At 42.5% G+C, this 25,452-nt stretch overlaps 1 protein-coding gene across 4 annotated transcripts in view; it reads right to left on the reverse strand.

Annotated features, from left to right (window-relative positions):
* The window catches only part of LOC144668809 (cAMP-dependent protein kinase catalytic subunit alpha-like), a 162,219-nt gene that overhangs the window by 17,819 nt on the left and 118,948 nt on the right, over positions 1–25,452 (reverse strand). For all 4 annotated transcript variants that reach the window (XM_078531181.1, XM_078531180.1, XM_078531182.1 and 1 more), the window contains exons 3-4: positions 12,870–12,998; positions 4,439–4,537 (exon numbers count right to left, since the gene is read on the reverse strand). In XM_078531181.1, coding sequence (XP_078387307.1) covers positions 4,439–4,537; positions 12,870–12,998 — 228 coding nt within the window. The remainder of the gene's footprint in view (positions 1–4,438; positions 4,538–12,869; positions 12,999–25,452) is intronic.

A 25,452-nucleotide genomic window follows, 5' to 3' on the forward strand; every position in this document is an offset into this window, starting at 1 on the left:
TCTCTTCCCGTCTATGGGAAGTAGAGATTTGATGGACAAAATTCAAACTTCTTCTGCTCTGTGTAAAACCACTACACCATTGCCCACTTTTCTTTACTGCCCTTGCCTCAAACACAACTTTACATCCTATTCCTTTAGTTTCCAAGCAGGATACCCACATGTCCTTTTCAGCACTTCTGATTGTCTCTTGTCTTGTGGATTCCCACATATAACCTCTGGCTCATCACTTATGGTGGGATGGCCCCAAACAGTCTGGAAACAATGAGACCAAATTAAGAATCCAGCATATATGAAGGGACAGTCTGAGCCACCTCAATAAGCTCAGTCTTGGCGAATTGTGAGATGGGTTTTTAATGAGCCATTTGGTTAGATAGGTGTAGATACTGCAGTCCAAAAAAAAAATGTTACCTGGGGGAAAATGAAGTTTGACTGAAAGGAAGTACTTTAAAGATATAACTCTGAATGTCAGTCCTCTAGACATTGAGGCGAAGTCTTGATTGTGGGTGCCCTCAGAAAACATGAAATACTGGAAACACTCAGTTCAGGTAGCCAAGGTAATACCAGGGGTGAAGGAGTTCAGTTCGTGTAGAGACTGGACAAGCTAGGCTTGTTCTCCTTAGAGCAGAGAAAGCTAATGGCTGATTTGACAGTGTTTCAAAATTATGGGAGGTTTTGATAGAGCAGATAGGGAGAATCTATCTCCTCTGGCAACTGGGTCGGTAACCAATGGTCATAGATTTAAATTAATTGTCAAAGAACATCAGGGGAAATTGAAGAGAAATTTCTTCATATAGAGGGTTAAGATTTGGGGTGCACTATCTGCACTGAAAGGATGGAACACTCAAAGGATTAATTTGCAAGGGTCTGGGGAAAGAAAATCTGGGGAGTGGGGCTAATTGGATAGCTCTTTAAAAGAACTGGCACAGGCCGTCCTCTTGTGATGCAAGATTCAATGAATGCTTCTGTATTGCTAAAGTTTTCCAAAGTGTCTGTCATGGGCCATCACGGGGAAGAAGTTACCTGTTCTCTTGGTGAACATGGCAGTGTGAGCTGAGCACCTCATTTTATTGGCTTATGGAGGTCTCTTCTATGGGTCAATCAGTTGGTTAAAAAAAACTTCCCTCTAAAGCCAAAATATTACTGTCAAGTGTAACTTTCAAACCAATCCAAGAGAACGATCCTACTGAACAGATAATCTGCAACAGGAAAGTTAGAAGTGAAGAGAATCTTCAATAGCCAGCACAGCTCTTATAAAGTCAAAAGGAACTCAGCAATCTTGCAAGAGGAATCCCACTCCTTTCTATCACCGCCAGAATCCTTCTGAACTGCTTAGTGCAATATATTGACCAGGATCTGCTGCCAGGGAGTCAGTGCGGTTTCAGAAAAGGTCAAGGAACTGCTGATATGGTGTTTGCAGTTAGGCAGCTCCATGTATCTCAACATCATGTTTACTGGCCTGACCAAGGGCTTTGATAGAGTCAGCCATGAAGGCCTTTAGAAGGTAATGGAGAAATTCAGCGGCTCTGAGAAATTCAACAAATAGTCTGACAGTTCCATGCTCGCGCGTGTCCTGGATGAGTCTTTTGACCCGTTCCCAGTCACTAATGGAGTTAAACAGGGCTGTGTGCTGGCTCCAACCCTCTTCAACAAACTTTTCTTCACCATGTTCTCTGATGCCTTCCATGGTGATGATCCTGACATTGAGATCAGGTATCGTATAGATGGAACGCTGCTCAATCTGAGACGACTACAGTCAAAGGCCAAGGTCTCCAAGGACTTACTTTGTGATTTCCTGTTTGCCAATGACTGTGCACTACCTTGCATGTCCAGACCAGAGCTGGACATGCAAGGTAGCACAGACTTGCCCTCCAATGCATGCAACAACTTTGGCCTTACGGTCAGCACAAAGAAAACTGAAGTAATGTGCCAGCCTGCTCCAGGAAAGCCCTATTTCGAATCCAAGGTTTCAGTCTATGAACCAGTCAGGAGTGGATAAGTTCACTTATCTCGACAGCACTCTCTCTCAAGCTGTCAATATTGAGAATGAGACACAGGCAAGAATTGCCAAAGCAAATGTAGCCTTCGGCAGACTTTGAACATCAAGTCTTGGAATGAAGAGGAGTAAGTCTGCCTACCAAACCAAAAGCCTATAGAGTAACAGTCCTTCCCACTCTGCTCAATACCTTTGAGACTTGAACTGTATACCAGTGTCATGTCAAGAAACTCAACCACTTTACCCTGAGCTGACTTCGGAAGCTTCTGAAGATCAGGTGGCAGGACCAAGTGCCAGACACTGAGGTGTTCACCCGAGCTGGCATACCAAACATTCACACCAAGCTGGGCTGGTCATGTAGCCAGAATCCCTGACACTTGCTTGCCAAAGCGAATCTTCCATGGAGAGCTTGAGTCTGGGTTGTGGTCACAGCAGTCGAAGGAAGCGCTACAAGGACATTCGAAAGGCTTCACTTAGGAGTTTTGATATCGAATTTGAGTCAAAGAGCAAAGAACAAAGAAAAGTACAGCACAGGAACAGGCCCTTCGGCCCTCCAAGCCCGCGCCGATCATATTGCCTGTCAAACTAAAACATTTTGCACTTCCGGGGTCCGTATCCCTCTATTCCCATCCTATTCATGTATTTGTCAAGCTGCCTCTTAAACACCATTATCGTACCTGCTTCCACCACCTCCTCTGGCAGCGAATTCCAGACACTCACTACCCTCTGCGTAAAAAACTTGCCCCGCACATCTCCTCTAAAGTTTTCTCCTCTCACCTTAAATCTATGTCCCCTAGTAATTGACTCTTCCACCCTGGGAAAAAGCTTCTGACTATCTACTCTGTCCATGCCACTCATAATTTTGTAAACTTCTATCAAGTCGCCCCTCAATCTCCGTCGCTCTAGTGAGAACAATCCGAGTTTCTCCAACCTCTCCTCATAGCTAATAACCTCCAGACCAGGCAGCATCTTGGTAAACCTCCTCTGCACCCTCTCCAACGTCTCCATATCCTTCTGGTAATGTGGCAAACAGAATTGCACGCAATATTCCAAGTGTGGCCTAACTAAGGTTCTATACAGCTGCAGCATGACTTCCCAGCTTTTATACTCAATACCCCTGCTGATAAAGGCAAGCATGCCATATGCCTTCCTGACTACCTTATCCACCTGCGTTGCCACTTTCAGTGACCCGTGGACCTGTACACCCAGATCCCTCTGCCTGTTGATGCACTTAAGGGTTCTGCCATTTACTGTATAATTCCTACCTGTATTAGACCTTCCAAAATGCATTACCTCACATTTGTCCGGATTAAACCCCATCTGCCATTTCTCCACCCAAGTCTCCAACTGATCTATATCCCGTTGTATCCTTTGACAATCCTCTTCACTATCTGCAACTCCTCCAACCTTAGTGTCGTCTGCAAACTTACTAATTAGCCCAGTTACAATTTCCTCCAAATCATTTACGTTTACTACAAACAGCAAAGGTCCCAGCACTGATCCCTGCGGAACACCACTAGTCACAGCTCTCCATTCAGAAAAGCACCCTTCCACTGCTACCCTCTGTCTTCTATGACCAAGCCAATTCTGTATCCATCTTGCCAGCTCACCTCTGATCCCGTGCAACTTTACCTTCTGTACCAGTCTGCCATGAGGGACCTTGTCAAAGGCCTTACTGAAATCCATGTATATAACATCCACTGCCCTTCCATCGTTGATCATCTTTGTCACTTCCTCGAAAAACTCGATCAAGTTAGTGAGACACAACCTCCCCTTCACAAAACCATGCTGCCTCTCACTAATACGCCCATTTGCTTCCAAATGGTAGTAAATCCTGTCACGAAGAATCTTCTCCAATAAATTCCCTACCACTGACGGCCTGTAATTTCCTGGTTTATCCCTGCTACCCTTCTTAAACAATGGAACAACATTGGCCATTCTCCAGTCCTCTGGGACCTCACCCGTAGCTAGTGAGGATACAAAGATTTCTGTCAAGGCCCCAGCAATCTCCTCCCTGTCCTGGGAGAAGCTCACCCAGGATCACTGCACCTGGCGCAACCAAATAAGAAACAGTGCGGCCTCCTTCAAAAGCAAAAGTATATCAGAAAGAGAGAGAAGCAAGCAAGCAGAGGAAATTCTGAGCCAGCAACTCATCCAAATCTCAAACTTCTCCAGTATCTGCTCCCTATTTGCAGCAGAACCTTCTGGGCAGACTGGCCTTAGCTGTCACCTATATACACACCAGAACCCTACCAAACACTGCAGATGATGAACGTGATCACCTTCGCCTCAAAGGACGAACAAGAATTACAGAAGGAAACAGGAATTCTTCTGTTCTGTTTGTTGGAGGAATTTATTCCGCTCCCTGCACATGCTTTCAAACTTCGTAAATGAAATAAGATCTAGGAACGCAAGGTAAACTCACGTGCAGCAGTGAACACTCACCTTGAATGAGAATACTAGCCGCACCAGAAAAGGGAACCTGACAGCCTGAAGAATCTTTTTTTCATTGAGTGTGTGCTCGATCTGTTTCAGCTTTACCACCTGCGCAGGAAAGAAATGCAAGCACTGTATCAGCTAAAACCACAATTATTCTTATCACATCTATCGAGTTCATGAAAGAAAACGTGTTTCTCCCATAAATTCGTTACACTTCATTAGCCATCAGTCAAGAGCCAATCAAGAGTGGGGTGGGGGGTAGGGGGGCGGGGGGGGGGGGGGGTGGGAGAGAGAGAGAGAAAGAGAGAATGGGGGGTAAGCCAAAGGCTTATATTTGTCCTATAAGGTCCATGAATTTGGCAGGCCGACTTATTTTGTGAACTTAATTTATTCTGATTTTATTGAACACTGAGCTCCTGCCACATCAAACGTTGCTGAACTCGTGTACTCCAAATACACAGCCACTTACATCCTGGATGTCTGATAAGTGCCTTTCTTTCTCACAGAGGGGTTATTGAAATAACTACCTCTTCTGCTCTCCCACTGCGGTCAACGCAAAAGAAAGTGGAAGACAAACTTTTTTTTACCCAGCAAGTGGTTAGGCTCTGGAATGCACTGCCTGAGAATGTGGTGGAGGCAGATTCAATCGAGGCATTTGAAAGAGAATCGGACAATTATCTGAAGAAATAAAAATGCAGGGCTGTGGGGAAAAAGCAGGGGAATGGGATTAGGTGAGTTACTCTTGCAGAAAGCTAGCACAGATACAACAGGCAGAACGGCCTCCTGTGTTGTTACCATTCTATGAAAATTAGATCTGTGTCTGTGCTAGTTTGGCTGTTGGGTGCGTGTGTACACATGTGCGCGCATACATGCAGTGTCCTGCCGATTTGGGCCTTGTATAATGTGGGTAGATGTGTCAGCTGCGGTACTAAAGGACTGCTGCGCTCTCAAAGTTGCCATCTTTCCAATGAGATGCTAAATTGGGGCCCCGCCTGCCCTCTGTGAATGTAGAAGATCGAAAGGCACTATTTTGAAGACAACCAGGGACGTTATCCTTAGTACCTTGGCCAATGTTTATCCCTCAATCAACATCATAAAAAATATTGCTGTGTGCAAATTGGTTGCTGGGTTTCCTGCATTTCAACAGTAAGTACACCTCAGAAGTACTTCACCTGCTGCAAAACACTTTGAAATATCCATTGGTTGTGAAAGGTGCAATTTTAGTGTAGGTCTTTCTTTCTTGGATAAAAGCGTGTGTGTGTGTGTGCATGCGCTTGGTTAAATTGTATACATGCGTGGGTATATGCAGTATGTTCATGTTGTTACCACCGGCATGGGAAAAACGTATAGTTAATCTAGCCCCACTACTCCACAGGTTGCAACATTAGTTTAAATGTTCAATTTACTCACCAAAATGGCCAATTGTTTACCTTCACTACGTTATGCGGAACAGAAGAGGCTTTAACCAGGCTTCTTTCAATAAACTCAGGATGATTGATTTATTATAAAACCAAACTTTTTTTAAACAAATTGCAAGAACTGGTTAACAAACAATTGTACTCTGGAAGTAAAACTATGTATCCCTTTAAAAATACCCCAGCACACACACACACACACAAAGGACAAACAGATAGGGTCCCTGCAGAGATGGGCTTTGGAGGATAGGCTTTATAAAATAAAGGATAGAATTCTCAGCTGTCGATCTAGAGCTCCCTCGTGGTTCCAGTAGATGTCTAGAGGTCCTCACCAATGGAGCTTCGGCACAGAGGAGAATTTAGAGCTGGATCAATTTTTCAATTCTTGTCACAGCTTTGCAGGTTTCCATATACAGACAAGTTATATTCAGATGAGGATTCTCTGGCTGCAGGTTGATAACCACACATGGAATTTCAGGCAAGGCAACAAGAGAGCCAGTTAGGGCAGCCTTCCTTTTCGGCTTATTCCTCAAAGGACTGAGTTCAAAGCCAACAGGTTCAAAACTTATAGCTTGTCTCTGTCATGTGATTTCCAGTGAATCACTGGCCATTGCATTTATCAGTTTTCCCCCCATCAATTAAAGTGATTGCAGTTCAAAACAAATAAACAACTCTTCTCCCTCAACTACCATCCTGGTCAGGTGATTTCTTCGAAAAGGCATGCTTGTTAACAGCTCCAAGGTGAATTTATGACTTTTAGAAAAAGAACTCCAGGCCAGCATCCAAGTGTCCAGATAATGCAACGTCTTTCCATATTTTAAAAGAAAAAAATAGTTTTGAAAGATATGATTCTAACAAGGTATAGATGCATATGCAGGGTATTCACGTGTATACGTATGTGCGCGCATGTGTATCCATTTACATATACATGCAGTGTGTATGCGTATACTTGCAGTATGTACGTACAATCAATGTGTTGCTGGCTTGGGTCTTGGATACAATGGCAGGAATTTTGCTGTAATAATAATATTCAGACTATCAGCGCTTGCTGTTATTACAGGGTAAATCTGACAGCAAAGTTTTGTGTCCACACATGCTCAGTTAAACAGGGAAATCCAGATTTTGCTGTCAGATACCAAAGGATAGATTCAGCATTGAAATCACTGAATTGGTGAGTACTTCGGGTTCTCCATTAGTTCTCCCCTGAAGATGACTGAAAAAGTTAAGGCCAGTGCATTTAAGAGTAAGTGAATTTTAAATTGGCATGATAAGTAGTAGCTAATTCTGAACAACCTCCCTGGCCCTGAAAAATTAATGTTATGTAGAGACTCACTCCCTCGGAAGAAAATTAATGTTGCATGATTTAAAATAATTAAAAGTTAACTTTTTTTTTACATTTTCTGTTTTGTTTTTCTATCTCTCTCTGCCTTAATCCCATCAAATGTTGCTTCCTATACATGACTTTTATTTCTTTTTTTAGTCTGTGTATCTAAGTGAGATGACCTCAATTTGATTGAAGGGCCTCACCATTACTTGCCCTGTTTACAGACACCACAGACCCCCCTGTAGAGGACTCTGCATTTTAACAGATGCTGAATTCATGGAAGTTCCTACTGACAAGCACTCAAAAGGTCTCTGTGACTATATGAGGTGAACACCCAAATCTGTTGCTTCACGACTGAGGTCAAAATGTGGTGTGACGTGTGTTGGTGAGAATAGATGTTCTAGTCTATGGGCCCTTTTGTTTGTGCTTTTTCCTCCATTTGTACACAAACATGCAGTATGGAATGGGGCAATTTCACAACCTGTCTGGCTATACTCAATCAGACCAGGGGCCTTAGTAGAAAGAGTACAAGCGCAATAATACCAATGGTTTGCACAGGAATACTGTTAATCAATATTCTTTTCTTGGATACTACAATCGCTCACTGTCCACTGCACCAAGTTAAGCCACTGGCATCACACCTGCTGTGGGGCTCGATCCCAAATGATCACATTCCTATCCTACCTGTGTTGAAGATTCCTCCGTTGTACACATCATTTGAATAAGGTGTGCATTGAATTACTGCCTTGTGGCTTAAAGCTGGATCTCTCCTGTTCATGCTTTTTGCAATAGGAAGCAGAACTCTGCTGTTTAAATAACTTTTGAATGTAAAACACTCAATGCCCATGAAAAGCCCATAGCCGATGATAGAAGTTGTTCACATAGAACTCTAAAATAACAGCTAACTGATCCGACTCAGTCCAGTCTAATATTTATCCTTGCAGCTCCATTCCTTGTCTATCATTCCCCTCTTGGGACTTCAACATTATTCTCCCATGCCTCAGAGATTCCCCTTTTTTGCCTGACAGATCCTTTCACCTGAATATTCCGCTGTTGCCCTCCTCGCTCCAACTTCTGGCTATTTGTTTCTCTGTCTTCCTGCCCTTACATATGCACTCAGTCAACAGTGGTGATTTATTTTACAGCAAGACAAGGAATGCATTGGGAACTGAATCTACCAAAGATAAAAACAAAAAGCTAAAAGCTACTGCGGATGCTGGAAAAACTGAATCTACCATGCTCTTTACAATCATACAAAGTTGGTCAGGGTGCTTAACACTAAGTTCAGATAAGGCTCAATAAGTGGTCTTGATAACAAAGGGGCTTTGAGGTGGGGAAGATGAGGTCGGATCAAGACTCATTGCTCAGGGCAGCATGAGAGGGGAAACTAATGTGTGCTCATCAAGCTCAAAATTATCTTCTATTTCTCACAAGTCCCCTCACTAATAACACAACTTAATAGTGGGACACGACTATCATGGCCTTTGTTGCCGAACACTTCAGTAATATAATAATCCTGGTTAATACACAGGCAACACAAGATGACAATGGACAATCAGTATTGAGCTAGATGGGAATCTCTAACCCAGTAACTCCCATTGCACTTGTACAATAATTCGATACTTGTGAATGAACTGTAGGTCATGGTGTAATCATAAGAATCACCTGAATGCTGAGATTATTGTCCTGTGTTTGCATTGGTAGTTTGCAGTTCTGACAGAGAGGAATGCGATCATTTGGAATTGAACCCCACAGAGGGTGTGGTGCAAGTGGCTTAACTTGGTGCAGAGGGAAGAGCATGCGGCGGCTGATTGTAATGCCTAAGAAAAGTATATTGATTAGCAGCATTCCTGTGAAAGCCATTGGTATTGTTGCGATTGCACTCTTTCTGCCAAGGCCCTTGGTCTGATTGAGTATAGCCAGCAGCTGAAATTTCTCCATTCCATACTGCATGTTTGTAAGCAACAGAGCTTGTATATCACTCAGGGCTGGAGAGGAACTTGGGGTGGGATCCAGTTGACGTCGTCCACATTGGTACCAACGACATTGATAGGACTAGAAGGGAAGTTCTGCTGAAAGAATTTGGACAGTTAGGAACTAAATTAAAAAGCAGAACCTCCAAGGTAATCTCGGGGTTACTACCTGAGCCACTGGAAAACTGGCGTAGGGTAAATAAAATCAAGCAGTTAAATGTGTGGCTCAAAGATCGGTGTGGGAGGAATGGGTTTCAATTCATGGGGCACTGGCACCAGTACTGGGGTAGAAGGGGGCTGTTCTGGTGGGTTGGGCTTCACTTGACTCGAATAACTGTAGAGGGCTGTAGAGAGGGCTTTAAACTACATAGTGGGGCGGAGGGTTCTGGATAGGGGATACGTAGGCTTACAAAGCAAAAGGATATGGCATCATTGCAGGGTAGCTATTTAGATAATGATACCCAGAGTGTGACAGGAAGGGACTGAGTGTACAAATATAAAAAAACAGCAGCAAATAGGGTCAAGGAGGAAAAAATGGTAAAAAGGCAAAATTAATGACTCTTTACTTAAATGCATGTAATATTCAGAGCAAAATAAATGAATTAACGGCACAAATAGGAGGTTAATGGGTATGATCTTATAGCCATTACGGAGACATGGTTACAAGGAGATCAAAGCTGGGAACTAAATGTTCAGGGGTATGTGACTTATCAAAAGGACAGGCAGGAAGGAAAGGGTGGTGGGGTAGCTTTGTTAGTACGAAATGGAATAAGTACAATTGCAAGAAATGATCTTGGATCAGAAGATGTAGAATCCATTTAGATGGAGGCAAGAAACAACAAGGGGAAGAAGAAGGGCAATGTGGGCCTATATGCCCCCTAACAGTAGCTGTACTGTAGGACAGAGAATAAATCAGGAAATAATGAGGGCGTGTAAAAAAGGCAATACATTAGTCATGGGTGACTTTAATTTTCATGTAGATTGGGAAAATCAAATTGGCAGAGGTAGCCACAAACAAGAATTCATAATTCAAAGAGTGTATTTGGGACAGTTTCCTAGAACAATGTGTTGTGGATCCAAGCAGGGATCAGGCTATTTTGGACCTGGCAATGTGTAATGAGGCAGGTTTAATAAATGATTTCAGAGTAAAAGATCCCCTAGGAAACAGTGACCATAACATGGTAGAATTTAGCACTCAGTTTGAGAGTGAGAAACTTGGGTCGGAAACAACTGTGCTAAACTTAAATAAGGGTAATTACAAAGGAATGAGGGCAGAGTTGGCTGGAGTGGACTGGGAGAGGAGTTTAACAGAAAAGATGGTTGATGAACAATGGCAGATGTTTAAGAAAATAGTTCATGACTCACAACAAAGATATATCCTAGTGAGGAAGAAGGATTCGAGGAAGGGGATAAACCAACCACGGTTAACCAAAGAAGTTAAGGATAGTATCAAATTGAAAGAAAAAACATACAATGTGGCAAAGATTAGCAGTAAGCCAGAGGATTGAGAAAGTTTTAAAAACCAACAAAAGATGATCAAAAAAGTAATAAAGAGGGAGAAAATAAATTTTGAGGGTAAACTAGCAAGTAATATAAAAACAGACAGTAAGAGCTTCTTTAAGTATATAAAAAGGAAGAGAGAGGCCAAAGTGAACATAGGCCCCTTAGAGAATGAGGCTGGGGAAATAATAATGGGGAAACCAAGAAATGGCAGAGGAGTTGAATAAATACTTTGCATGAGTCTTCATGGCAGAAGACATGAATAGCATTGCAAAAATACTAAATAATGAAGGGGAAAATTGGGGGAGGAAATAAATACAATAACTATCACTAGAGAAAAAGTACTAGGGAAACTAATGAGGCTAGAGGTCTATAAGTCCTCTGGAGCTGATGGGTTGCATCCTAGCATATTACAGGAAGTAGCTACAGAGATAGTGGATGCACTGGTAGTAATCTTCCAAGAACCTTTAGATTCTGGAAAAGTCCCAGACAATTGGAAAACTGCCAATGTAATACCCTTATTCAAAAAGGGAGGGAGACCAGAACAGGTAACTATAGGCCAGTGAGCTTAACATCTGTCATTGGGAAAATGTTAGAGTCTATTATAAAGGATGTAATAGCAGACTATTTAGAAATGCATAATATAATCAAGCAGAGTCAGCATGGCTTCATGAAGGGGAAATCATGCCTAACAAATTTATTAGAATTCTTTGAGGAGGTAACATGCAGGATAGATAAGGGGGAACCAGTAGATGGAATATATTTGGATTTACAAAAGGCATTCGATAAGGTTCCGCACATAAGGCTACTTAATAAGATAAGAGCCCATGGTGTTGGGGGTAGTATATTAGCATGGATAGAGGATTGGCTAGCTAATAGTTGGGATAAGGGGGGTATTTTCAGGATGGCAACCTGTAACTAGTGAAGTGCCACAGGGATCAGTGCTGGGGCCTCAATTATTTACAATATATATCAATGACTTGGATGAGGGAAGTGAATGCACTATCACCAAGTTTGTGGATGACACAAAAATAGGTGGGAAGGCAAGTGCTGAGGATGACACAGAGTCTACAGAGGGATATAGACGGGTTAAGTAAGTGGGCAAGAACTTGGCAGATGGAATATATTGTGGGAAAATGTGAGGTTATGCACTTTGGCAGGAAGAATAGAGGAGCTGAATATTACTTAAATGAAACATTTAATGGAACTACAGGAAGCTGCAGCAGAGGGATTTGTGGGTCCTCGTGCATAAATCGTAAAAAGCTAGCAAACAAGTTCAGCAAGTAATAGGGAAGGGAAATGGAATGTTGGCCTTTATTTCAAAGGGAATGGAGTATAAAAATAGGGAAGTCTTGCTAAAACTATACAAGGCACTAGGTAGACCACACCTAGAATACCTATTTTGGTCCCCTTATCTAAGGGAAGATATACTGGCATTGGAGGCAGTCCAGAGAAGCTTCACTAGGTTGATCCCAGGTATGGAGGGATTTTCTTATGAGGAGAGGTTGAGTAGGTTGGGCCTGTACTCATTGGAGTTTAGAAGAATGAAAGGCGACCTTATTGAAACAAGTAAGATTCTTAAGGGGCCTAACGGGGTAGATGCTGAGAGGTTGTTTCCCCTTATGGGAGAGTCTAGGACTAGAGGGCATAATCTCAGACTAAGGGGTTGTCCATTTAAGACAGCAATGAGGAGGAATTTCTTCTCTCTGAGGTAGTGAATATGTGGAATTCTTCACTGCAGAGGGCTGTGGAGGCAGGGTCGTTAAGTATATTCAAGGCTGAGATAGAGATATTTTTAATCAGTAAAGGAATCAAGGGTTATGGGGAAAAGGCAGGAAAGTGGAGTTGAGGGTTGTCAGATCAGCCATGATCTCATTGAATGGCAGAGCAGGTTCGATGGGCCGAATGGCCTACTTCTGCCCCTATGTTTTGTGGTCTTACAACTATCTTTGATAGTGCCTGACTTTTACAAAAGATTAATCATTCAGCATAGATGCCGCAGCTTATTAATGGAATCTTGGATATGAATTGCACCTATGTAGGGAATACTCGCATCTTAACAGGAATATTTAGGTTTGTATTATTAGCAGGGACTAGGTAAACACAGTGACCATCCAACTTGACACTTCCCAAAGCTCCTTGCCTCATTGAGCTACTAGTCTCTGGCTGTGATGCTTGGATTTTCTTAAGAAGCGTGTGAAACAGGATAAATTAAGTCTGTTCACCTTCTGTTTGTCCAATATCTTCATCGCATAGTGTTCCTTTGTAACTTTGTGCTTCACCAACATCACTCTGCCAAAGGACCCTGTACCCAGTGTTTTTGTTCTCTCAAAGTCATCCAGACATGCTGTGTTCTGAAAGAGAAGGAAAGTCAGTCAGCGAATGTTCAGAAGTCCAATGGTCAAGCATGCATGTTACACTCCTGTTCTAAGTATGATCTCTTGCACAATGGGACCTGCTGTTTGGAGAGTTTGTTATTCAGAATCAATGCTGGTAATGTTACAGGGCTTGAAACAAACATAAAAAGCTAGAAACCATAAAATACTCCAATCTGCGAATTTGTGAAACACAAACTTTTTTAGGTTTGTAAGTTATAACCTGAGACAGAAAGAGTTCCCGTTTATAATGTGCCTGTCGCTGTTCTAAAATGCTCCATGGCCAATAAACTCAATTGAAGTTCAGTTACTCACTTAAGTGCACCAAAGTGCATAACTTCACATTTTCCCACATCATATTCCATTTGCCAAGTTTTTGCCCACTCACTTAACCTATCTATATCCCTCTGTAGACTCTTTGTGTCATCCTTACGTAGGCCACTATGGCAGCCAGTTGTCATATAGCAAGATCCCACAAAAAGTCAATAAATAAGTGAATGACCAGTTGATCAGTTTTTTGTGATGATAGCTGATGGGAGAATGTTGGCCAGGAGAAGTTCCTACTCTTCTTTGAGTACCGCTATGGGATTCTTATGTTCCCAGTAACTCACCTCCTGGCTCCCCAAAGCCTGTCCACCATCTACAAGGCACAAGTCAGGGGTGTGATGGAATACTCCCATTTGCCTGGATGAGTGCAGCTCCCATAACACTCAAGAAGCTTGACACCGCCCAGGACAAAGCAGCCTGCTTGATTGGCACCACTTCCACAGCCACTGATGCATAGTGGCAGCAGTGTACAGTCACCACCCACACCCCCCACTGCCACTGAAAACGCTATGGCAGCAGTGTGTACCATCTATAAGATGCACTGCAGCAACTCGCCAAGGCTCCTCAGACAGCACCTTCCATACCCACAACTACTACAATCTAGTAGTTGGATGGGAACACCACCACCTGGAAGTTCCCTTCCAAGCCACTCACCATCCTGACTTGGAAATATATCGCTGTTCCATCACTGTCGCTGAGTCAAAATCCTGGAACTCCTTTCCTAACAGCACTGTGGGTGTGCCTACACCACATGGACTGCAGCGGTTCAAGAAGACAGCTCACCACCACCTTCTCAAGGGCAACTAGGGATGGACAATAAATGCTGGCCAAGCCAGCGAAGACCACACCCCGTGAATGAATTTTTTAAAAATCTGAACAAGCTGACCAGGCTTTGGTTTATTTGAAAAATGGTACCTTGGACAATGCAGCACTCCTCCCTCAGTACTGCAGTGTTAGCCTAGATTTTGTGCTGAAGTCCGGGAGAGGAGCTTTGAGTCCACCACTCTTGACTCAGGTCACAGTGCTAATTTATTAACTGAGCCAAGTTGTCAAGCTACTCCTGGGTCACAGCGCTTTCTGCTAAGCACAATAACATAAATATAACATTTTTGTCTAACATTAGCTTGGTAAAAGTCTATTCACAACACAAAGGTAGGTTAAAAGTTATCTACAGTTAATATTCATGCCTCAGGCTAAATCTATACAAATGATGCAAGGTTTTGTTTGGCCCTCTCAATTAAGCTTGGTCTTTCACCGTCTTGCACTTCATAAAGCTTGTGATTGCAACTGTGTTGATGGTTTAGCAGATTGCTAATCACTACAGGCAGTAACAGTGAAAAAGTTTAATATCATATGCTGCAAGAGCAAAATTCATCTCCTGCCTTTTACTTGCTTTATTTTTAAGGTCCCTTGACCCTTTTATTTTAAGTCAAATCTTAATTTACTACTTTACATCCTTAATTGATTCTGTAGTTCTCCTGCTATACCAGCTAGTGTTGCTGCACATCAATCCATTGGGTCATTATTTTCAGTTCACTGTTTTCTTGCCCGCACAAAAACTTTAGTTTTACTTTAAAGACATCAGGGAAAAATAGGGTTGAAACAATTCTGTGGTACACTACCAAATTAAAAATGCATAAGCACCGATATTCCCTTCCAGTGCACCTAGGGAAATACTCAGTTCCCAGATACATAGGGAAGTGTGCCAGATCTCCAAAATTTCCTGGGATTCCCCTAATAAGGGCAAGAGGACCAATGCCTAACAATAGGAGCGTACCAATCTTTACCATGTAACTAAGGCAATAAGGTTGCACATTTTGGATGTCCAAGCCCATTACTTCTGTCTTTGCATTCTCTTCCCCCTCAGAAACTTCTCTCCTATTTTCTCTGCTCAAAGAACCCAACAAGGGAGATATGAAAGCCAATCTGCTTTCCAATGTTCCCCTCTTGGCCACTTTGCCTCCTCCCAACAATCCAACCCCAATTGTTCAATATTCTTCTCTTCCTAGTATCCTTCTGCTGTCCCAGATTTGAATTTCCCCTTGAATGAGCCCAGTTCTCTCTTCACATCCTCCGAAGGGCTCACTGAGACACTTGATGCTGCTGCCTTTTGGGCAGCAACCCCAAATGTCCCAATCATCTCTCTCTGCCAAATTGCCTGATCAGCATGTCCAGTGGACTCTAATCCCGGCAATTTCCTTCCCATTTCCCATATCTCATCCACCGCTATCCCTCTGCTAACACATCAGTCACTTCCTAAACCCACATTTCCCTCCATAATCCTAATCACTTGTGAACATGGCTCTTGCCATCCATGATCTAACAACTGTATTGACATTGTAGCTTTGATCGAAATGTGGCTCATGACCCTCCACCTTACTGAGATCTAACTGCTATACCTCCCACCACCACATGGCCTACTCAATCAGCTCTCCTTTAACACCCTCACCCCAAAATTATTCACAAGAATTGCACCCCTCTGTCCTCCCTCATTATGCAATGTGACTCCTTAGCCTCTGATTTTGGTGTCCATCAGCTTCCCTTGCTTGCTCTCACCTGAATTCACTGCCCTCCCTCACATCTCTCTCCACATAAGCTCTCCCCTTGCTCATAGCGAAGCATTTGACCTTGTTATATCTTGTAGCCCCTATACTCCCATGGTCTCAATCAGTGACAAGATCCACTTTCTTGTATCCTCCACCCACCCATACCTTCTTAACCCTTTCCATAACCACCTACTATTCTTTCCAAGGACAGGTACTTTTTCCCAAATCAATTATAATTGCATTTTCAAACTCCCACCTAACCACTGGCCCTCCACTCACTATGATATTTCTGTAGCTGTTAATTTGTTTAACCACTCAGTTACATCTTTAAAAAAAACTCCTCTCCCATCTTTGTCGGTTCCATGGGTATGAACCCTATCTTTGTTCCTACAAATCCAGAGGACACAGATTAGAATAAATCTGGCATGCAGTTGGTTGAGCCATCCATCACCATATCCAGCTGAACCACATCAAACATTGTCAGGCCTCACTCTCTTCTACCAAACTGTCCACCCACTACTCCAGAATAATTCTGCAGCGCAAAACTGACTTCTCCTTAATCTGGTGACCACCCAACTTCCTTTGCTGGTTCCCATGTTAACTGACACTGTAAATGGTTCCCTCTCATTAAGTACTAGTCCCCCTCCCTTTTGAAACCGCTGTCTCCCCAAACGAAATCCATGCTTGACTTCTCTATGGCCTTGTAAACTACTGATCCAGCTTCAGTCTCCTTTGCCTCTCCAAAATCTTTGAACCAAGTTGCCACTTTGCAAATATTTCCTGCAACTCGTCTTTGAAAAGCTCTAATCAGTTTTACTTCCCTGCTACAACTCGGGAATGGCCAAAATAGTCAAAAGCATCATGAGAGTGTAACCGTGGTGCATTACCCCAAGCCTTATGCAGCTCTTCAACCTTAATCCCCATGCCTCTCCTCTGTTTTCCGACACAGTGAACCACCTTTATTTGGTTCCACTGTCATACGTCAGATCATTGGCAGGTATCTCCAGCAGTGGCTTCTTTTCCTGACCTAATGCTTTACCTCTCAAGTCCCTCAAGGATCTATCTACATGCTGCACATTGGCAGCTCCACAGACATCAGGTCAGCTTTTCACACGTTGGTGATGATACCCGCCTCTACATCTTCACCACTCCCTCGATTCCACCAGTGCATTTATACTGTCAGGCCGATTAACCAATGTCCAATTAAAGATTGGGAAGACCGAAGTCATTACCTTCACTCATCCAGCACTCCCAATGCCTCAAATCTCTGTAAACTAAGGACTAGTTTCCTTCGACAGCACCGTCCAAATGCACAATCTCTACCACCTAGAAGGTCAAGGGCAGCAGATGCATGGGCACACAACCTGCAAGTTCTCCTCCAATCCGGATTTGAAACTATATCACCGTTCCTTCATTATCGCTGGGTCAAAATCCTGGAACTCCCTTCCTAACAGATGGGGTGTACCTGCAACAGATAGACTGCGGTGGTTCAAGGTGGCAGCTCACCACCACCTTTTCAAGGGTAATTAGGGATGGGCAATAAATGCTGGCCTTGCCAGTGACGCCCTGAATGAATTCCCATGAACCAATTAAAAAATCCTCCTCACCTGGCCAATGACACAGGCTGAATCAAACCGTTCGCAACAACGGTGCCCTATTTGACCCTGTGTTGAGTTTACAATCCCACATTCTCTCCATCACAATTCCTCCTCTAGAACACTGCCTGCCTCCACCCAACTTCAGTACATCTGTTGCTGAAACCCTCACCCAGGCCCTGATCAGCTTCAGACTTGAACATTCCAGTGCTAACTTTGCCTTCCATCCTCTTTACATTTTAACTAATTTGAAACTCGTGTGTTGGTATCCTATTACTACCAAGTCCCAGTCTGTCAGTGCCCATGTCTTTGCTGACTCAGTTTATCAGCGTCCTAGATTTCAAATTCTCAAGCTTTTGTTTAAATCCATTTTTGGTCACTTTAATCCCCAAACCTCTCATCTCCTCCAGCCCTACAGGAAGTCTGCAGGAGTAGGTGGCAATTCCACTTGGGAGTTTGAGTAGGGCCAGGCTGCATTTGAACACTCCCAGTTAGCTGCTCGCTTGTTTTGTGCAGAGAGGGGTAATTGGCTGATCAGTGGGCTACGGAAGGTTTGGTTCCTCCGGTGGCTGCCAGCAGAAGGCAAGTGGTGGGATGGGTTTGTTCCGCAGGTCTCGTGCCAGGGTGTGGGTGCCCCTGGTTAGCAGAGGCCTGGACTTACCTAATGGAGCTTGATGAACACTCGCGCTGCACTGTAGTTAATTCCTCATCTATTCAAGCTAAATGATGAACCCCAACCCCAAGGCAGCGGCAGTGGTGTGACAGGAGTGGCAAGTGTTGCCCTCTATCAGAATATTAATGTGCCTCTTCCTTCACCACTCCCTCAATCAATGCCCGCCATGATTCTGTCACTATGGCTGGTCCAGTCTGGCCTGGCAGTAGCCATGGTACCGCAGACGGTGGCCACATCTTTGCAGTTTTGAGCATCCAGAAGTCACCAGCCATGATTATCTTAAGGGTTACCAACACAAGCTTCCAGCATCTTTGCTGAGGCCAGTAGAGGAGCTTCTTGTAGGAGTAGTACAGTTAGTAAAGCTTATAAGCAAAGTATGATGGGTTGATGATGGGCAAGAGCAAGGTTAAAATCAGGCGTTCTCTGTGCAGTGTCACAGGATAAATTGTATGATATTAAAAATCTTGAATAGTGTGCACAATTTTTGGTCATGGTTTTCCATCAATATCTACCATTGTAGATTGCCAAGCTCGCATTTCACATTCAATTTGTTATGCATATGGTTGTAAGCTCTGGCCACTAGGTGGTATTATGACACACATTTCTTAACTCTCTCCCCAACTCCCTCACCATGTTGTATGCAACAACATCCTAGTTACTGACTAACTATAGGAAACACCATGGAGATTCATTAGCAGTTACAAAACTCTTCTAGTGCCCTCTTCCTGCCCTCTATGATTTATCTATTTCTTGCTGACATTTTCTAATAACTTCTTTAGCTATTTTTAGTTGCCTTTTCTATTAATTCAAGCTTCTTGAATTTCTGTTTCCTTATTTTTCAATGTATTCCTGCTTTTTTAGGTTTCCTCTAACCTGCTTATTAACTCACCCGTACTCTACATCCTGCTGTGCTTCTCCAACTGATTATACTTTCTATTCTTATCCCATGCAATAACATTAAAATAGCAAAATGGAATGTTTACGTCTCAATTTCAAATTAGTTTTCTGTAATACTCTCCTCATATCTCCAAAATCTGCTCTTCTAACGTCCTGACAACACAGGAAGTCTAAAAATTCAACAATCCCAGGTGTATTTCATACTTCATGTCAGAAACAATAGGATTTTGTATTTAGATAAACCGTTTTATATCCTCAGCTGTTCTCTAAGCAAACACAGCAAAGTTGCACAAAAAAACAAATGGGATAATTTTCCAGTTAACCTGTATTTGTGATGTTGGTTGAGGGGTAAACATTGGGTAGGACACCAGAGCAATTTCGAATTGTACCATGAGGTCACTAATATCCATATGGACATGCATACAGGCCTCAGTTTAATGTCTCATTCAAAAGACAGCATGTCTGACAGTGCAACGCTCCCTCAGTAACATACTGATGTCTCAGCCTAGTTCAGGTGCGCATGTCCTAGAGTGATGTTTGGATCCACAGCTTGCTGACTCATGAGGTGAGAGGCGACCACTGAGCCAAGCTGAAATTTCCATATTAATAACAATTCTGGTCAATTGCCAAACACAAAATCCGGTGCAGCTTCTGCTCATGTAGCCTACCTGACATTCTGTATGAATAAATAATGCCTAACTGTCTCAATGAATCTGTTTGATGGTCGCCTTCTCTTCTGATTTTCTGAATCTATCCTTTCAGCATCCAGGTTGTTAAATCCCAACATTTACTGCATAATGATTTGGTCAAAGTCCCTTATCCTGATCATATTGTGCTGAAGTCTATAATCATTACCAATTAATCGTTCACTGACCTCAATAATATTAATATAACCTTATCCCCTTCTGTCACTACTTTCACCCTTTCTGTAGTGGCTCTATAGTTCCTCATCAGAACTCCTCTACCTTGTTAAGACCTATCTTCTTCCTTCCAAGTTTCAGCTCATAATTATACTCAACTATCTATAATGTTTCTAAGATGCTAACAATATTTGCATGTAACAGGGGTACTACAGTAATCATGGTTGACTTTAATCTACATATAAAAAGGGAATACCAAAATAGCAATAATACTGTGGCAGATGAATTCCTGGGGTTTCTATGAGATGGTTTTTTAGACCAGTACATCGAGGAACCAACTAGGGAACAGGCTATCCTAGATTTGGAATTGTGAAATGAGAAGAGGTTAATTAATAATCTTGTTGCTTGGGGTCTCGTTTAGGGAACAGTGATCATAACATGATGGAATTCTTCATTAGGAAGGAAAGTGAAATAGTCCAATCCAAAACTAAGGCTCTAAATCTAAAAGGAAACTACGAAGGTACGAGGGGTAAGTTGGCTATGATACGAAAAGTTAGTCTGCAGGGATAGCAAGTAAGAAGGCTAATGGCTGCTATCCTTTATTACGAGAGGAATTGAACATAAAAGTAAGGATGTTGTGCTTCAGTTATACAGGGCATTGGTGAGACCACATCTCCATTGGAGTGTGCAGTTTTGGTCGTCTTATTTAAGGAAGGATGTAAATGCGTTGGAAGTGGTTTACTAGATTGATACCTGGAATGAACGGGTTTGTCTTATGAGGAAAGGTTAGACAGACTGGGCTTGTTTCCACTGGAGTTTAGAAGAGTGAGGGGTGACTTGATTGAAGTATATAAGATCCTGAACCATTTTGACAAGCTGGACATAGAAAGGATGTTTCCTCTGGTCAGTCCAGAACTAGAAGGCACTGTTTTAAAATTAAGGGTTGCCCTTTTAGGATAGAGATGAGGAGAATTGTTTTCTCTTGGAGGGTTGTGCGAATTTGGAATACTCTGCCTCAAAAGATGGTGGAGACAGAGTCACTGAATATTTTTAAGATGGAGGTAGATGTCTACCAAGTTGCCTAACAAGAATCTAAGGTTACCAGGGGTAGATGGGAATGTGGAATTCAAAACACAAACAGATTTACCATGATCTTAATGAATGGTGGAGCAGGCTTGAGGGGCTGAATGGCCTACTTCTTCAATTTCTCATGTTCGTACGATAGATTGGGGAACTTCATTAAAAGGCTAATATTTAAGGAATGAATACATGCATTGCAACAGTTATATATTCCTTTCTGGTGCAAAAACACAACAGGAGAAGTGGCCCAACCATGGCTAACAAAAGAAATTAAGGATAGTATTAGATCCAAAGAGTCATATAAAATTGCTAGAAAAAGTAGCAAGCCTGAGGATTGGGAACAGTTTAGAATTCAGCAAAGGAGGAACAAGAGATTTATTAAGAGGGGAAAAATAGAGTATGGGGGTAAACTTGCAAGGAACATAAAAGCGTATTGTAAAAGCTCCAATAAGTGTGTAAAAAGAAAAAGATTAGCGAAGACAAATGTATGTCCCTTACAGTCCGAAACGGGAGAATTTCTAACAGAGAACAAGGAAATGGCAGAGCAATTAAACAACTATTTCACGGAGGAAGACACAAATAACTTCTCAGAAATACTAGGGAACCTAGGGTCTAGTGAGAAGGAGGAATTAAAGGAAATTAGTATTACTAAAAAAAAGTGCTGGAAAAATTAATGGGACTGAAAGCCGATAAATCCCCAGGGCCTGATAATCTACATCCCAGGGTACTAAAGGAGGTGGCCATGGAAACAGTGAATGTATTGGCTGTCATCTTCAATCATTTGAGATCAGGCTCCAATTTAGATGTTAACTTCTGTGCCATTACAGCGATAACCCATTACCTGCCCGTATATCATAGTGTCTGGCTGAATCTTGGGACTACTTCTGAGCCCATGCCTTTGCTGTTTTCTCTTTCCAATTCGTTGGTCAGGCAGCTTTGTTCTATCTATAGATAGTTTTGGGAATGCAAATTTTAGGTACATCCACTATACGGGGACAATGGGTTTCCCAATGGGGATTCCCCTTTACTTTTGTTTGAAGGAATAGAAGCAGCAACAGATGGATGCCAGGCCCATCAAGCTGAAAAGACAGACTGTGCCCACCTGCCAGTATCCTCTGTCCCACATTTACAAGTGGAGATGAACTTATCCAGCTACATTTAACTGCCTCAATGAACTTGTTTTCTTGTCACACCCTCCCTTCTAGTTTTCCCAGATCTGACCATTCAACATCCAGAATGTTAAATCCCAATGGTAAGCTGTCATGAAGCTATTAATGTATATATTATTGGAAAATATTTTTCTTTTAAAATATAGGTTAAGTCTGTGGGTGTGTCTTAATTGGATTAAAGCCGGTTAGTCTGGGTGCTTTGATGTGTATTAGTTTTGAGATGTAAGAGAGGTAGAGTGCATTTGCATTTTTTGACTAGGGCATTCAAGAAGGCGACTGAAATCTGGCACATAGCTAGCAGAGACCAAGCAATAAGTTTATATTACTAATAAAATTGGTACTATGAAAAGGGTTTTGTTGTTAGAAGGGGCTGGTGATACAATGAGAATTTGCATTCAATGAGTTGTCCTAGGTATAACTTCAGCAGATTTTGTGTGTGCAGAGCAGAGGCAATGTAAGATCAAAGTAGCTGTAAGCCTACAACTGTCTCTACAGGAACCAAAGTGAAAGGAACCTCATTTTGAATTTGTACGGTGAAAATGCTTTGCCTGGTGTCTGCTGAAAGTCTATGGGTTGCTGTTGCCTTAATGGAGATTAGTCTGGGAATTTGTAAAAGTTACGACAGCAGTAATTTGTAGCCATGTGTATGTGTTTAATGTGTTGTAACTTAATAAAATGTTTCATTTAGTTTAATATAAAACCTCTCGAGAACTGGTGGTCTGATTCCTGAATTTAGAGCTGCATCTCAAACATACTACTTAAAGTATAGGTTATGACAGTTGTTTAAAGTTTCCCTCTGGGATTTTTAAATAACTCAGCTTTACCGAAAGGCTGTCTCATAACATAGTGCGTAGTGACATTCTACAGCCCATCTCATTTGGGCAAATCTTCCAACTTGATGACATTGTGCTGATCGCCTGTAGTTACCAATTACTAATCTCAGGTGAGCTGACAGTACCAGCACAATGTGACCTGGGACCTCACACTTACTATGTTAGTTAAGCCAGCCCTGCAAAATCAGGTGGATCAACAGATTAACAGTTGGCCAGATGGTAACTCACCATCTGACTAACACTGGAACAGAAAGTTTTACACCCAAAATCTCATGTTCCTACTGAACCTCGGGGCAGTCACCCTCCTAACTCGACTGTCACAGATGTTAGTTTAGCGCCTCTGAAGCTGTTGGGTTTTTTTTTTGCGCTATGTTACTCCAAAGCCTGTTTACTTCCTTTTCAGATGGTGGGGAGGAATTCTAACATATTTGATCTTTCCCTCTTCAAAGAAACTTCCTGTTGGCCAATCAAGGGCAGTACCCACCCAGATCACAAACAATTCCATAGCCTGTCTTGTTTGACTTGCTCAAAGAATTATACAACACAATCTCTATTCATAGCAACTCCCAGCTTGATAAACAAAAACATGCCTACAATTACAGCAACATTTCACTTAAATACCAAGACAATAAGTGTACAAATGTTTATCTCTATACCCAACTGGCAAGAATTCAGCCTGGTGTCCATCAGTTTCTTTGCTCTTCTACAAAAAGGATAAGTAATAAAACATGCCCATTACTGTCTCAATGCCGCATGAAGCACTCATCCTGCACTTTCACCCAATTTCTTATCCCTCATACCGTGTGTCATTGGAGATAGACCAACACTTCAAGCAAATGAATGTTTTATTTTTTGCTATCAGCACTTTAAGATTTGCTGCTGAAGTAGTGGATTTCACTTCGGTGGTTACCTCCTATTTACTGACTAAATACTCACTGCTACGAAACAACACGTTCATCAAACTAGGTCACTGACACACAGCACATTTCCAAAGCCAAGCTACACATTACCACTGCACTTCTAACCGATATCAATAGATGTCCGTGGTTATTGATTACTTGTAATCTAGAATCTGAAGTGTGGACTTTGATGTTTACTGCAGTCCTGCTGCAATGGCAGTACAGCAAGTTTACTGAGGCAACATCGCACTTGGCCGATTTGTAAATGTACTATGATTTACTGAAACTGAAAGAAATTGGGGCAGCAAACATTGGAAAATTGGGCAGGAAAAGCTCATGATTGCCAGGAAATTGGGCAGGTTCCCTTACAAGTACAAGCAGAACTTACTGCCATTATCTGGATTCCCATAGTAAGTATTTGAACAGTAGACATAGCAGGGGTAGCCCAGGTTAGCAACTGACTAACACAAACATGCTTTAAGGTATGAGCAACCTTACAAGAGACCTGTTAATATTTTGTATACGGAAATAATGGTTGGTGAGGTGGGGGGAAGGTTTTTGAGAGGGAAGGACAAGGCTAAGACTGGTAAAGCAGTAAGTGAATAGTGCTACAAATATAAACAAAAAACTGCGGATGCTGGAAATCCAAAACAAAAACAAAAATACCAGGAAAAACTCAGCAGGTCTGGCAGCATCTGCGGAAAGGAACACAGTTAACATTTCGAGTCCGTACGGGCTCGAAACGCTAACTGTGTTCCTCTCCGCAGATGCTGCCAGCCCTGCTGAGTTTTTCCTGGTATTTTTGTTTTTGTAGTGCTACAGATAATACTGGACAGATTTTCCTATTCCTAAGATAAAAGCAAAAAACTGCAGATGCTGGAAATCTGAAACAAAAACAAAAATACCTGGAAAAGCTCAGCAGGTCTGGTGAAGAGTCATACGGACTCGAAATGTTAACTGTATTCCTCTCCACAGATGCTGTCAGACCTGCTGAGTTTTTCCTGGTAATTTTGTTTTTGTTTCCTATTCCTAAGGCCTGGGAATATAGAATGTTTTTTTCTTTATCCATTCATGGGATGGGAACATTGCTGGCAAGGCCATGCCTAATTGCCCTTGAACTGAGTGGCTTGCCGCACCATTTCAAAGGGCAGTTAAGAGTCAGCCACATTGACTCTTGACCATAAGGGGAGACAGTAACATAAGATCATAAGACATAGGAGCAGAAATTAGGCCATTCGGCCCCTCGTGTCTGCTCCGCCATCCAATCACGGCTGATAAGTTTCTCAACCCCATTCTCCCGCCTTCTCCCCGTAACCTTTGATCCCCTTACCAATCAAGAACCTATCTATCTCGGTCTTAAATACACTCAATGACCTGGCCTCCACAGCCTTCTGTGGCAATGAATTCCATAGATTCACCACTCTCTGGCTAAAGAAGTTTCTCCTCATCTCTGTTCTAAAAGGTCTTCCCTTTACTCTGAGGCTGTGCCCTCGGGACCTAGTCTCTCCTACTAATGGAAACATCTTCCCCACGTCCACTCTATCCAGGCCTTTC

This window comes from Cetorhinus maximus, chromosome 28 (genome assembly GCF_964194155.1).
Source record: "Cetorhinus maximus chromosome 28, sCetMax3.hap1.1, whole genome shotgun sequence".
NCBI classification, from domain to species: domain Eukaryota; kingdom Metazoa; phylum Chordata; class Chondrichthyes; order Lamniformes; family Cetorhinidae; genus Cetorhinus; species Cetorhinus maximus.